This window comes from Mixophyes fleayi, chromosome 1 (assembly GCF_038048845.1).
Source record: "Mixophyes fleayi isolate aMixFle1 chromosome 1, aMixFle1.hap1, whole genome shotgun sequence".
Taxonomy (NCBI): Eukaryota; Metazoa; Chordata; class Amphibia; order Anura; family Limnodynastidae; genus Mixophyes; species Mixophyes fleayi.
In genome coordinates, this window is record NC_134402.1 from 32,447,006 (window position 1) to 32,460,818 (window position 13,813).

Below are 13,813 nucleotides of genomic sequence, written 5' to 3' on the forward strand. Positions count from 1 at the left end.
ACTTTAATTATTTTTGAAGTGATAAGTACATGTCTTGCTTGTCCCTTTAGAGACATAGGACTATAGCTACTAAACTGCAGGTTTGAAAAAGTGGAGATGTTGCCTATAGAAACCAATCAGATTCTAGCTGTCCTTTTGTAGACTGTACTAAATGAAAGCTAGAATCTGAATGGTTGCTATAGGCAACATCTCCACTTTTTCAAACCCACAGGTTAGCAAATATACTTCATAATGGACTTATAAGGAAGAAATGTTTGGAAATTACCTGGTGACAGCCTGTTTTTTTCCATTACTATGTAACAGTGTGTTATATGAAGTTTATATGGCTCGTGGAGCACTTTTTGTATCAAGCTGTCAAATACGAATGCACCCGCTGCAGTGTCACACTGGACTTGTCCTTTTGGTGAAAGTCTACATGTTTATAGGTGTATAGGAAGGAGCTTCTCTATCTTACATCACTCTACAAGAGGAATAGTGCCAGATAACTAAACCTTCATAGTTTGGAGTGGTTGGTCCGCAGTTCCTTCCCGCTTCATAGATCCAAGTTGCCTTTTTCTGGCAACGATTGTCACTTTTAAAAACGACTGCCCATAATAAGAATAAACACAAAATATAAACAACAGCAAACCCAGCACATGTACAGAAATTACTGACATTTTAATTATCTTAATATATTACAAGACAAAAGTCTCCCTTCGAGGCAAGTGCATACCAGTATTAAGTATGTTCATTGTGCTTTTCATTAGAGAAAATCTCAGTATATACATAAGAAACTACTGTACAGCATCTGAGATCAGGAAATCTATTTACGGAAATTTTTCTTTTTTTGTTTTTTGATTTATCGCATTTACAAAATAAGAACAGGCTCTAAAATAAATAAAATACAATCCATTAAATAACATCATTCGGTTTCACAGGAGAAGTTGTTTTTTTATGCATATTTATCTCATATTTGAAGTATACTGTGTTGTTCTTTATTATACAAAATCAAGCAGAATGTCTCATAAAATAAAAGTAAAACAAAAACAACTGCAATAACTATTGCAAAAGTGAAGCCTGAGATTTAAGCCTGAATAAGTGTCGGTGATAGACGCCATACTGCATTGAGCACTGCCTAACAAGAACGGTGTTCCATGGCTCTGACAGCTGCATAACAATGACCCAGTGACAGGTTCCACACCGGAGTGATCACATGGTAGGTTCCACACCGGAGTGATCACGTGGTAGGTTCCACAGGACTATGGGCACTATACCACCATAACCAACTGGTGCGTTCTACACTGTTCTTGGCATGGTGCATCAACGTACCCATCTACTCTTATCAAATACATATTAGAAAGTGTTTCACAGTAATCCAAGCACTGCATAATTATTTAAGTGTGCAGTAGCTTCCACAAAGTTGTTGGCACTGTACAACAAACGATGCCAGTGGTTTTATACTGCTCTCAGTGCTACTTAATAAGGGATCGGAACATTGCAAGAGCAGCCGCCGAGGAATCCGTAATGGTAAATTGGTGTGAAAGAAAACGGATGTTGGCAAACATTACTATAACCAAATGGCTTAGATGTACAAACTGAATATCTATAGAAACGTTGGAAATGTTGAACTGCACATATTATATTTCATATAAGCCTATCAGGATATTGCTCAGGGATTGGTGGAAAATCCCTCTATGTCTAGTGAAACGGTTCATCATGACCAGTTTGTGTACTAAAGGGAAATTAGAGCAGTATATTAGATTGATTAACTTAAAACAATTATGAAAGCAGTATGCTGCAAGGGGAACTTCGCTAATTCCTCCGCAATGATCTGAAAAATCTGAGGTGTCTGATCTTAGACACCCAAAAAATAGACCTTTAAATACTTTCAGATCTATAAATATAAATGAAGGACTCTTAAGAGGCATACCGGCGTTGCTTCTTATACAATGTAATATACTTGGGTGAATTGTCCAGCATTTCAAAATAAAATCTAAAAAAGAAAATATACAGCAAAGAATATTTTGGGACAAAACAAATTCAGGATCAGTACAATAGAAACTAAATCGACCTGGAAGATGTTTGAATATGACCACTAATGGGCAAATCAGTCTGAAATGTTACCGCCACCTGAACTGTAATTAAAGTTCTCTGCTGACCTACATTAAACGTCTGGTCTCAGCGGATCCCCCAATGTGACTACCACTCTTGCACAGTCAGCATATAGGGGGTACCAGGCCAAATTATTTGGGTCAGTCAAAAATGGACACAAGAGTTTTTAGGAATGTTGAGATAACTTTATCAGTATCACATTATAAAGTGTTGAACAGTTTATAATGGACACTATAACCTAGCTAGTTAGTTAGGAGATGGCTCACTCTGAAAGCAGCTGTGGACGACAACAGAATAAATTCTCATGAAATGACACAGAATAAAGTATATGACATGTAAATGAATATATAAAGCACAACAAAGATGGCGCCCACTCAACAATACCACCCATTGGAACTTAGTGATATAATATTGACAATGTACATAACTTTATTGACAACCCTCAGTGGTACAAAACAGTAATTAAAATTTGAAACAGTGAAAACTACATCTTTCCAGTGTTCACAATATAAGCCACATGAACGCGCGACTTCACCTGCACGCAAGACCGAATCGGCCTGACAGGAAATCATGTGGATTGATAAGATATGCAAAGAGTATCCGTATTCCAGTGTTTAGGACTAATCCAGTCTTCTATACCTCTGTGTGTACCTATTCCACATGTGGCAGCGGGGTGGAAGGGGGACTGGATCTTGACACTTAATTCTCCTTCAAGAGAGCGGGTGGAAAATATAAGAACAATCTGAGCAGGGGCTGCCGCTACAATTAAAAAAAAACAAAAAAAAAACAAAGAACAAACAAAAAAACAAAATAAAATGAAGCGACTCTTCCAAATAGCGACAGGGAATGAGAACAGTAGGGAATGTGTTTAGAGAGTTGGTGTTACACCCACATCCTTCTGTGGGGAATCACTTATGTGAATTAACTCATACATCGCTCTCTTAAAATGAATCTATCAGCTCCTTAGCGATTGTAGCATATTCACTTCTCCCGGTACACACACACACTCACGTGTAGTCTGTTATACGAAGGTATCAATGACTTTCTTTATGAAACAAATCTTATAGCAAGACTGTGGCCAATATAAAAATAAATTGCCTAAAACTCAGACCCAATTGCAATGGGCATTATTCAGCCTATACTGCATGCAGTGTGATGATCTATATTCTCCAAAAGCAATGCCAATTTTTCTTGCTTTCTATTTCTCAGATATGCAGCATATTCTTTGAGTGGAAGAAGCACTTTATCCAGCTTACGTTTATATTAATTCTACCAGCGTCTTCCCCACAAGATCATGGGAGACCACATTTGATATAGTCATTAGTATACATCCCCTATATTTTTACAAGCACCACAATGTTCTCTAAACTTCAGAACAAGTGTCTGCTGACGGTTTGTGTCCAGTCTCTATCATTACTCTGCCTATTAATATAAACCATTGATATAACACAAAACATGATGGGCAAAGAACAAACATACATACAAAAGTCCAACTAGAGTAAACAGAGAAAACCTGAATTGTTTTGACGACCTGATATGGTCCCTTAGAGGTGCTAGTGCCGCCATAAAGATATGACTCCGCTTGTTAATGGGGGCACCAGATGCTCTGGAAATAATGTTACTGATCTATCTAAGGAGGCGTTGCCCATAGCAACCAGATTCTAGCTGTCGTGTTCTAGAATACACTAGGTAAATGAGCACTAGAATCTGATTGGTTGCCATGGGCAACATCCTCTTTTCTTAGAAGTAGTACATTTTGTGTAGCAGAGATTGGGGATTAGAATAAATTGCCTGATATGTGTTGGAGAATAGAGTGTTAAGATCCTCTTTTGACATAATGATAACGTATTAGTCCTGAGGCACAACCCACGAGAGCAAGTTTGAATACATAGATATGAACATAGATGGTGTGCCCTGTTTCTTCAAATATATGATTATAATATTAATCTTGTAGCTGCAGTAGAGAAGGACGCCAGAACCTGTACACCACAGACACTCCAATTAAACCCTCTCTTTTCATCAACAACTAAATGTGCGTTTCATATAGACCACAGTTGGACTGTAATATACGTAATATTAAAATGTAAAACTTTCTGCATCAACCTTTCTACAAAGAAACCCCACCCGTTCTATTTGATGTGGGGTCACTTAAGCAACACAACTGTATACTGAAACTCAATACTTTAGAACCGAGGTAGGCAACATGTGGCTTGCCAGCTGTCGTGGAACTACAAACCCCAGCAATCCTTGGGACAACAGCTTTAGAGCACAAATTGCTATAATCAGGGCTTAACAATGCCCTATGTGGAACCAACTCATATTGTAAGGTTTCTTCAGTGAATTATAAAAAAATATGTATGAGGTTATGGATTATCTAGGAAAGCAGCAGGAATTTAAGCAGCCAAATGTGTCTATATTACTTTTTTTTTTTCCTTTACAGAAAGTTATTGCTGTAATTTAGCTTGGAAAACAAAAAAACAAAACAACAAATAGGCAACTGAGTCCGCAAGCACTTTCCCCTAAACACCTTCATATATTGCTCTTTACACGAATAGTTATAACGAGAGCGATCTCTTCTCTCTGGGAACGTGAAATAAGCCACCTCAATTCAGCTCCATCGGTTTGCGTATGACAATAAGGAGGCGGTGACAGGGATATGGATCCACAGGCGTGTAGGAGATCAGCCATGCCTCCGAGCGGTGCCTCTGAGGGATGCTACAATCTTTAATGTTTAAGGTAAGCAGTGATGCAGTGAGAATCCGCTAAGCCCTATTCCTTGCAGTCTCCTGATGAACGGTTCCTATGTCACAGCCGGATCATTTGGAAGACTGTACTGACGCTGAGAGCCACACACCCCAATCATCCTTTTCTTTAGCAGCTTAAGATACAAACAAAAAAACAATTAAAATTCTCTGTACAAATATTAAGTGTTTAAATTAAAGCCTGCATGCCTCCAGCAGAGTCCGTATTCACTGTGATTCTTGGCGTGGATCAAAAACGACGATGATTCGCTTAGGACCCAGGCGGTTGTACGGCGGCGTCAAATTGCAGCTTTGTCGCTGTAGAAAGGAGTGACGTGGAACATATAACAGTGTGTGCAGACGCGGACCGGCTTCATCTGCCCGTATCGCGGCAATGGAGCAGAATGGGAAGAACAGCGGGAACAAAAGATCTAGGAGAAAGAAAAGAGTTGCAACATTAGGCGGAGCGATCAGTGCGCTGACCACGCAAGTGTGGCTATCTCGTACAGTAAGTGCCACGGCACGACCGTGGTGTGGTATCTACATCTACCACCCAGTAATAACCACGTCTCTTATAATCCTACACCTGGCATGTCATTGCCTTACTGATGACCTTGCAGCAACTGGGAACTTACAAGACCAGAATAGAAATGTGAATTAATAATAAAAAAGTAGCAGCGCAATTCAACATTTTTACAGTATATTTCCATCCCACTCTTTGTTTTACATGCAGAGACTTCCCGCCGGGGGCCCGGTAATTGTTTCATGATTCACTACTGCCTTAATGTCCGTGAAATATATGCAGAGAACACAGAACAGGAACGGGTGTGATTTACGTGTACTTATTAAACAAAGCTGCAGCTACAATCTGCCCAGTGCTTCTTCTCCACTTTATCTTAAAAAAAACTTTTTATGTTTATAGTAACTGCCAACATGCAGGCGAATCTGGTCGGTCAACGTTCAAAAGTTGAACACTGCAGTATTTGGTGATCTATTTTTTTTTGAGAAATATTTCCTGAAGAATTAACGATTCGTCCAAATAAAAATACTACAGAACTCATCTGTTTTACATTATTATAAATAGACTAATACAACTTATTACTTTTTACCATATAATTTTTAACCAAACTGGATATATTTTGATTTCCAATTGGCAGGGCTGAGAATTTAGCTGACGGATAACTACAATAAGTGTACGAGGGCCTCTTGCTCCTATCAGTCTTAATAAAACAATGAGATATGTGCAGACAGGGTATAGCCTGTAAACCGTTAATAAGATACTCGGAAGGACAGTGTGGTCACTATATTGGCTGGTCAATGGGGGGTCGTGGATCACTGTGCCATCAGATCAAGTCAATTAAATCAATCATCATCATTTATTTATATAGCGCCAACAATTCTGCAGCGCTGTACAGAGAGCTCACTCACATCAGTCCCTGCCCCATTGGGGCTTACAATCTAAATTCCTTAACACACACACAGAGACTAGGGTCAATTTTGTTAGCAGCCAATTAACCTACCAGTATGTTTTTGGAGTATGGGAGGAAACCTGAGCACCCGGAGGAAACACACGCAAACACAGGGAGAACATACAAACTCCACAGATAAGGCCATAGTCAGGAATTGAACTCATGACCCCTTTGCTGTAAGGCAGAAGTGTTAACCACTGAGCCACCATGCTGCCCAAATCAATGGCTTTCCACTAGATTCAGGCACTGGTATGTACACAATTCAAAATCCAGGTCAGTTGTATGGTGGATATATATATATATATGGAAGGTTTGTAGGATCATTTCATACAATGACGGAGAATAACGAACGAACAGTAAATGAAGGGCACAGACGTTACCTTGCCACAGCTGCGGCAGTGGTGTTTCCTGCGGATCACGGTGAAGGGAGCCTTGCATGCTGTGCATAGACTGCAGGCTTCATCCGGCACCCAATCAGGAGGATCTGTGGGACATCACATGACTAAGTAAAGAGTGGACACTACGGACATCACAAGTGACAATATAGGACCATTTTCATTATTCAAATAACTAAGATTCTGAAAGCACTACAATGCCCCCTCTATCACACAGAGAAAATGTTTAAAATTTGAGAGAAAAGATATTTTCCGGTTTAACCAGCGCACGGCAAACACACTGGAACTTGTCTGGTTAATAATATATTAAGGTCATAAGGGTCTCCAGGGAGATATTATTCATTGTAATTATTGTATATGTTTTGTATAGCTACTCATGCAGACAACAATGTTACTCCCATCCAGGTATAGTTTGCCCCAATCTTCCTGATTAAATGGTAACAGCTATGTATCCCTTGTCAAAACGAGGCGTCCCCTTTTCCCCTACTCTCCAGGCAACACTGGGAGATCAGGTCTGCTGTTGGAATGTATTGGGCAAGATAATTGACTGCCCCAATAAATCTTACAGACTAAATTCTCACAGGCAGACAATTTATTAAACCTACCAGTATGTTTTTGGAGTGTGGGAGAAAACCGGAGCACCCGGAGGAAACCCACGCAATCACTCAGAGAACATACAAACTCCACACAGATAAGGCCATGGTCAGGAATTGAACTCATGACCCCATTGCTGTGAGGCAGAAGTGCTAACCACTGAGCCACTGTGATGCCCACGATAGGAGCCCTGAGGATGTGCTAGATGGAGGTGGGGGTTTCACAATAACACATTTATAGATAACTAGCAGACCAGTCTACACCAAGCACCTAAAGCTATGGACTTTTTTTTTTTATCAAGTCCTGGAACAACCTATGATGGAGGTTAGGGGAAACCCAAGGCTTTGGTGATTTGGGTTTCAGGCTCCTTAATGTATTTTAGTGATACACTTAACCCACATTCTGATAATGCAGTAATTCATGCCATGTTGCCCCAATTTCCCAGTTTGTGTGATGTGAAACACAGTAAACACCCATTTCCTGGTGGAAGGACTCTGCAGGTGTAAAGTATAAGAGACGCCAAGACCCCACCAGCCTCCTCCAAGGTATGCTGCTTTATTTCATTACACTAATACTGTGCTGTGTGAAGATTACTAAAAAACAAAACAAAACAAAACACAGAGTACAGAAAATATATCATTCACCAGCATCTCAGGATTCACCCCACACATTCTCTGCTGTGCTTGAAGGAACAAGCCACAAAATCTCACTAGCGGACAATGTAAGACAATAGTGAGGTTTATACAGTTCCCGGTGAACCACCTCGGCCAGGATACTCATTCTGGCACCCGGAATATTTTCCATATAGAGGATTTACAAGGCATTTTGGCAGAATGTGAAGCTATTTAATGTTGATATACATCTGGGCCTATTAAATGTGGTTATAGGGACCAATTACTCTAGTAAGTACACAGCCAACATAATCAAATGTTCAATGATCCCATAACAACCACTAACCCAGCAAGTGTCTGTTCTATAACAGAGATAACGTGATAGAGGGCAGATATCGGTGGAGACTGTAACAGGGACCAGAGTAGGAGTGATGGTAAGTATTGCAGACAGAGAGGAAATATCTTATGAAGAGATGGGGCAGGTAACAGGACGTGAATTACCTCGTGAACTATGATCATAGGATGTAAAGAATTTAATATGAGTCTCTACAGAAGAAGTGTAGGTGCTACCAAAGGGGGTAGTCTATTAGGGTGAGGTAATGTATTTCTGAGTACAGGTACAGCCTGGGAGAAGCTTCGTGATGCCGGAGTGGGAAAAGAAAAAACATTAAGGGAGGATGACAGGTATAGGTCCCTGGGGCTGTGTAGGTAAGAACCTAAAATGGTATCAGACAGCCAATACAATGACTGGCAGAGACTTGCAGGGTTGGACAAAAATGAGGTGGAAAAATGATAGAGGTGACAGTTTAAATAATAGCAATAGTTTGTGATGCGGGAGTATACAAATGAACGGATGTACATGGGTGTGAGGTCTGAGTCTTGCCAGTTACACTGAAATAATGTTTCTTAGCTGCCCATACCTTCAAACTCTCCGTCCCGCGCCTTGGCGGCCAGCTCTGAAGAAGATATGGTTTCCTGGCACAGAGCACAATCTTCCAGTGCAACGCTCCGTAGTCCCTGAATCACTGCAAAACAGAGCGCTCCTCTTATTATTATCCTTCATGTACATAACAGCGTTGTACACAGAATGTTTGATTATTCACATCAGTGCCTCATTAACATATAAAGAGATATTTTTTTTTAAATAGCTTACTCTATAATTTTCTATATTGAAACTTTTTTTTTTTTTAAGCACTAAAATGTACTAGCTGTACTTGTTCTGGTTAACACCCTACTTCTCAAGCTGTATCATTTGTAGATACCTCTTTAACAAGCTTCTCGATGGACCTTTCAGCATTTCACACTCTCTCCACTCAGGTTCTCCATTCGTTTGAGGTCAGGACACAGGATCCTCTCCCTTTAGCACTACTTTGTAAACACATCTGCAGCCATTATGGATCTAGCTCCATGTATCCCAAACCCAGTCCTCAGGGCTCCCTAACAGTGCATGTTTTCCATATGTCTTTGCTAGAGCACAGGTGTATTCATTACTGACCGACACATTTTGTAAGATCCACAGGTGGTAGAATTATATGACTTGTGACCTGGAAAACCTGCACTGTTGGGGGTCCTGAGGACTAGGATTGGGAAACACTGATCTAGCTGATGGCAAACAGTATCTAAGGGATTTCTGTTCTATTCCGGTTCCGTTAACAGTTACAGCTGACACCAGCTACACAGTGTCTGCCCCACAGGCTTATTGTCATACTTGAAATAGAACTTTCCTCTATTTCCAACGCCCAAAGAATCTCAAACATGTCACTTTTTCTCCTGAAACAATGCTAAAAAGGTACACACTTCTCTTTCTTACTAACACAATATTGCAGGCCCCAATTCTGTCCTGAAATGGCTACTGTAATTCACAGCACTGCTGCAAAAAATATCTATTGTGCTTCGCATTCTGTGTATGTCCCGATCTTCTCAAAACCCTGTTGGCGCAATCTAAGGGTAACCTACAAAGGTCTTATACTTGTATTTAAAACCTTACATTCCCCTGCTGCTCCCTACATGTCTACACTCGTTTACATATATACTCTTGTGCCTTATCCACTCCTGTCATATCTGCTGCCACTCTTCACTTTAATTGCCACTGCCTTAATGCCCTCTGATGCCCCTTTCACTTTGTGCCCTCCTACCTCTGCTATGTTCTTCTACTTAAAATTGCAAACTCCACTTGACACACTTTCAGCGTGACTTCTAATTTACCACGTGTCTATGTTTTCTGTACGTGTTCCTATAAACCAGAGCTGCTCAAAGCCTGTCGCCAAGATCTACCAACAGGTCATGCTTTTGATTTGTCTGTAGAAACAGGTGGGATAATTACAGACCCAGAAAAAGAGATGAACTCAACTGTGAATGATTAAAGAAAGCGTGAACTGTTGGTAGCTCTTGAGGATTGGGTCTGGGGCCTCTGTTATAAACCATTTAGATTGTAAGCTCTTCAGTGCAGGAACACCCATTTCCTCTTGTTACTGTTGAACGTTACTTTTTCACTCTTCTGTAGTTTGTAACATTGTAAATCGCGGGGTACAATGATGATGCTACAAAACCAAACTACAAACAAATTCTCATTGTCCAATAGGTTCCTACTCATAAAAAGTAAATTCCACTATATAACACTAGAAAATGTGGTGCATCACTGGTCCCATCTCGTCCAGTTATACTTCATACCGCAGGTTACATTCTGAACTGTCCCCACTAGAGGGCAGTGTGGTCCAATGAATCCAATTATACATGTACTGTACCTTATTAATTGTCACACTGTGGTTTCAAATATTATTATACTTCAAAAGTTTTGATCCCCCCCCCCCCCCCCCCCGACTTTGTTACAACCTCTTCGATAATCATAATACATCTACCGCTCTCTGTTCAATAGCTGATAAATACAAGAGACAAATACTAAAGAAACTAGAGAATCTGACAGCTCCTTATAATGAACTCACATTTTAATAGTTATTCTGTATTGATTTAAACCAGTTTTGACATTCTTATCAAAGTTATTTTCTGATTCAATTGTAGATATTTCTGGCTCTGCACTAACCAGGTTATAAAATAATATTGTCATATAGCTATATGCAAGTGGGTACATAGCTGAAACTGCACTGTAATTATTACTATTATCATTTCATTATTGCTTTGTGTGTTCTCCTGTCCCTGTATCTTACGGATATCTACTGCTTAAACGAAAGGTCTGGGAGAGGGCGACTGAAATTAAATTAGCTCTTTTTTTCCAGCATTAGTGGAAATAGTACATTTAATGTGAGATATTCAATAATAAATTATGAAAGCTGGAGAATGAAAACAGCATTTTAAATCTGAAACCCATAGCCTGTACTTCTTTCCTACTGCTCCTTGTATCTGGTTACAGCAAACTTAATTCTGGCCCTATCCTTACACCCTGCCGGGGGTCTAACTCTCCAACCCAGGATACTTCGTCAAGCTCGCTCTCTGCGGCCGGCTGGTTAGCTTTACTCTTGTGGACACCTTGATCTACCATCTTGTGCCGACGCTGCGCTAAATTATGGTGGCTTGACGATACTTATTTAACCAAAGGTTGAGGAGCGATTCTTCATACGTATGTCTTAACCCAGAAGTTTTAGGCGCATAACAATCCTCCTATCTTTTCTCTCCTCTGACTTCCATGTTGTCCATCTTCACTACTTTGTCTCATGGATAGTATTGGACATACACAAGACCTCCATGTAACAGGTTTTCTAGTTCAAACTTCCTTTCCTGATCTTGGATGGTCTAGATCAGTGTTGGCTAACCTGTGACACTCCAGGTGTTGTGAAACTACAAGTCCCAGCATAACCTTTCAGCAATAAGCTATTTTTTGGCAAAGCATGCTGGGACTTGTACTTTTCCAACACCTGGAGTGTCACAGGTTAGGCAACACTGGTCTAGATGTACAATCCTGATCTTCTTGGTGACCACAACTGTCATACTGATAAATCCCCAGAACGCTGGGTATATTGACTGCTCTACCCAAGACACTCTTTCCTTAACATCATGGTTACCTCTTAGACTTTGTCCATCACTCTGTTTTCAAAGTTGGATTTTCTCTGCCATATTTTGTTTGTCTACCTTCCAGTCCATCCTCCATCTACCAAACACTTTAAAGTACTAAAGTATTTGGCATTTTCCCAACAAACTACCTGCGGTACCAATGCCCATCTTGCAGTCTGGTTCTCACACAGCTCAATGGACGGACTCTGCCCTGTGTGATCATTAATAATCTCAACATTGCTGGATTCAAAAAGTCACTTATGAAATGTCATTGTTCTCATCCTACTTAAATGCATACAGTGGTTCTAATAGTGCACATTCCTACACCATATAAACAGCCACTGTGAAGAACAGCTTTTTGGTGATTTAGACGACATTCTAAATGGACAGTTACCTTTCTTCTGCTTCCCTTTGTCGTCTACTTCTTGCTTGGTGGCCATGACTTCAAATAGGGTCTTCAGAATACTTCTTAGATCACTTGCATAATTTGTCTGCAACTGATCGGCAACACCTGTGTACCGTCCATAACATGAATACCGAATCCAAAGCAAGAAAACACATTCAATTTGAAAATAAATCTTTATCTGGGTTCAGTGAAACAAACCAATATGTATTGACTGCTGATGGACCTTATGCAGATGGCTGCATCATTTAATGTCCAGGACAGACTGAAGTAGAGGTGACGTTTCTGGCCAAAGAGGACATCACATGATTGGCTTTCAGATAATCATGCAACCCTCACATCCAATCACATGATGGCCACTTCAACTAGGAACGCTGGCTGCTCCTACCTCTCCTGGCCAATAGCATTTAACCGATGCAGGAGGCTGGGAAGGAGATTAGGGAGAATTCTAAGACCGTATCGGATGACAACTATAAATAGGGCCAAGATTTATTGGTATGTGTGTCAACTTTTTAAGTTGTCAATAGCTGTAGGACGTGTTAATGTCAATCCTAAAGGCCTGAAATATACATAAAAGGTCACTGAGGACTGTTAGAAAACTTGGGATCCACTGGTTTAGGGAGTTCTCAGTTCAAGGCACCCTTCCCAAAATAATTACCAAGTAGTCCCCCCCTTGCTTACCCAGCAGCCTTGGCCCCGGCACCCCTGCGAGATCGCTGCAGCACAGTTTGGGAACCTCTGCCCTAAGCTATTTCCTTGTAAGGATACTGTGGAAGGAAGACCTAGAGCCGTCCTTTCCTACCCCAAAGCTCTATTATTGGCTTTTTCTGTTCCCTTCTATGGAAACAAGATGTAAGATAAATTTCCAGTGTAACTAGTAAATTGGCCCCTGAAGCATTGAACAATATCTGGTTCTTTCAGCCATATCATCATGCTGAGCTGTTTTACATATGTTGTCCTTTTGTTTTGTCTGCTCTGTGCATTGAATACAACTGTAGCCAAAGACCTTATCCCAGGGAAACTAAAATAATAATAATCTGATTAAATAAACACCTGTCTAATGATGGAAAGTAGAAAGATAAAACAATGTATTTACAGAAAGCTGCAGCAGGGCTCAAACAATCAAATAAATGAAAGTTCGGCAGCTACAATAATGAAATTCATCAGCCATGTAATAATGTAGCCCTGCATGTCGTAAGGAATGTGCACATATAGGAATGTGGGGTCACATCTGGACGCTGCAGAAGACGGCTCACAACTTGTACTGAGCACTGATGAAAAGAGGGGGAGACGCACCTGAGATGCAGACAAAGAGCCGGTGAATGAGGTCATTACTGCTGTGGAAACGGGATCTGATCTTTTGCCTGGAAGCAATTTTTGCAGCTCGCAAAGCCTGTTGAATTTCCTCTTGATCAATGTCATCTGATGAGCAAGAGCTGGTCATCAAGCTGCTGTATAACACGCCAAGGTAAAAAGAAATAAAAATAATCAACTGTGAAAGCCA

General features: G+C 40.5%; 1 protein-coding gene across 2 annotated transcripts in view; it reads right to left on the minus strand.

Annotated features, from left to right (window-relative positions):
• Positions 1-638: 638 nt before the first annotated feature.
• ZFYVE28 (zinc finger FYVE-type containing 28) overlaps positions 639-13,813 on the minus strand; it is a 154,724-nt gene continuing 141,549 nt past the window's right edge. For both annotated transcript variants that reach the window (XM_075194222.1, XM_075194221.1), the window contains 5 exons: positions 13,606-13,760; positions 12,301-12,417; positions 8,822-8,926; positions 6,682-6,785; positions 639-5,263 (listed from right to left, as the gene is read on the minus strand). In XM_075194222.1, the coding sequence (XP_075050323.1) occupies positions 5,132-5,263; positions 6,682-6,785; positions 8,822-8,926; positions 12,301-12,417; positions 13,606-13,760 (613 nt within the window). In that variant the 3' untranslated portion in view covers positions 639-5,131. The remainder of the gene's footprint in view (positions 5,264-6,681; positions 6,786-8,821; positions 8,927-12,300; positions 12,418-13,605; positions 13,761-13,813) is intronic.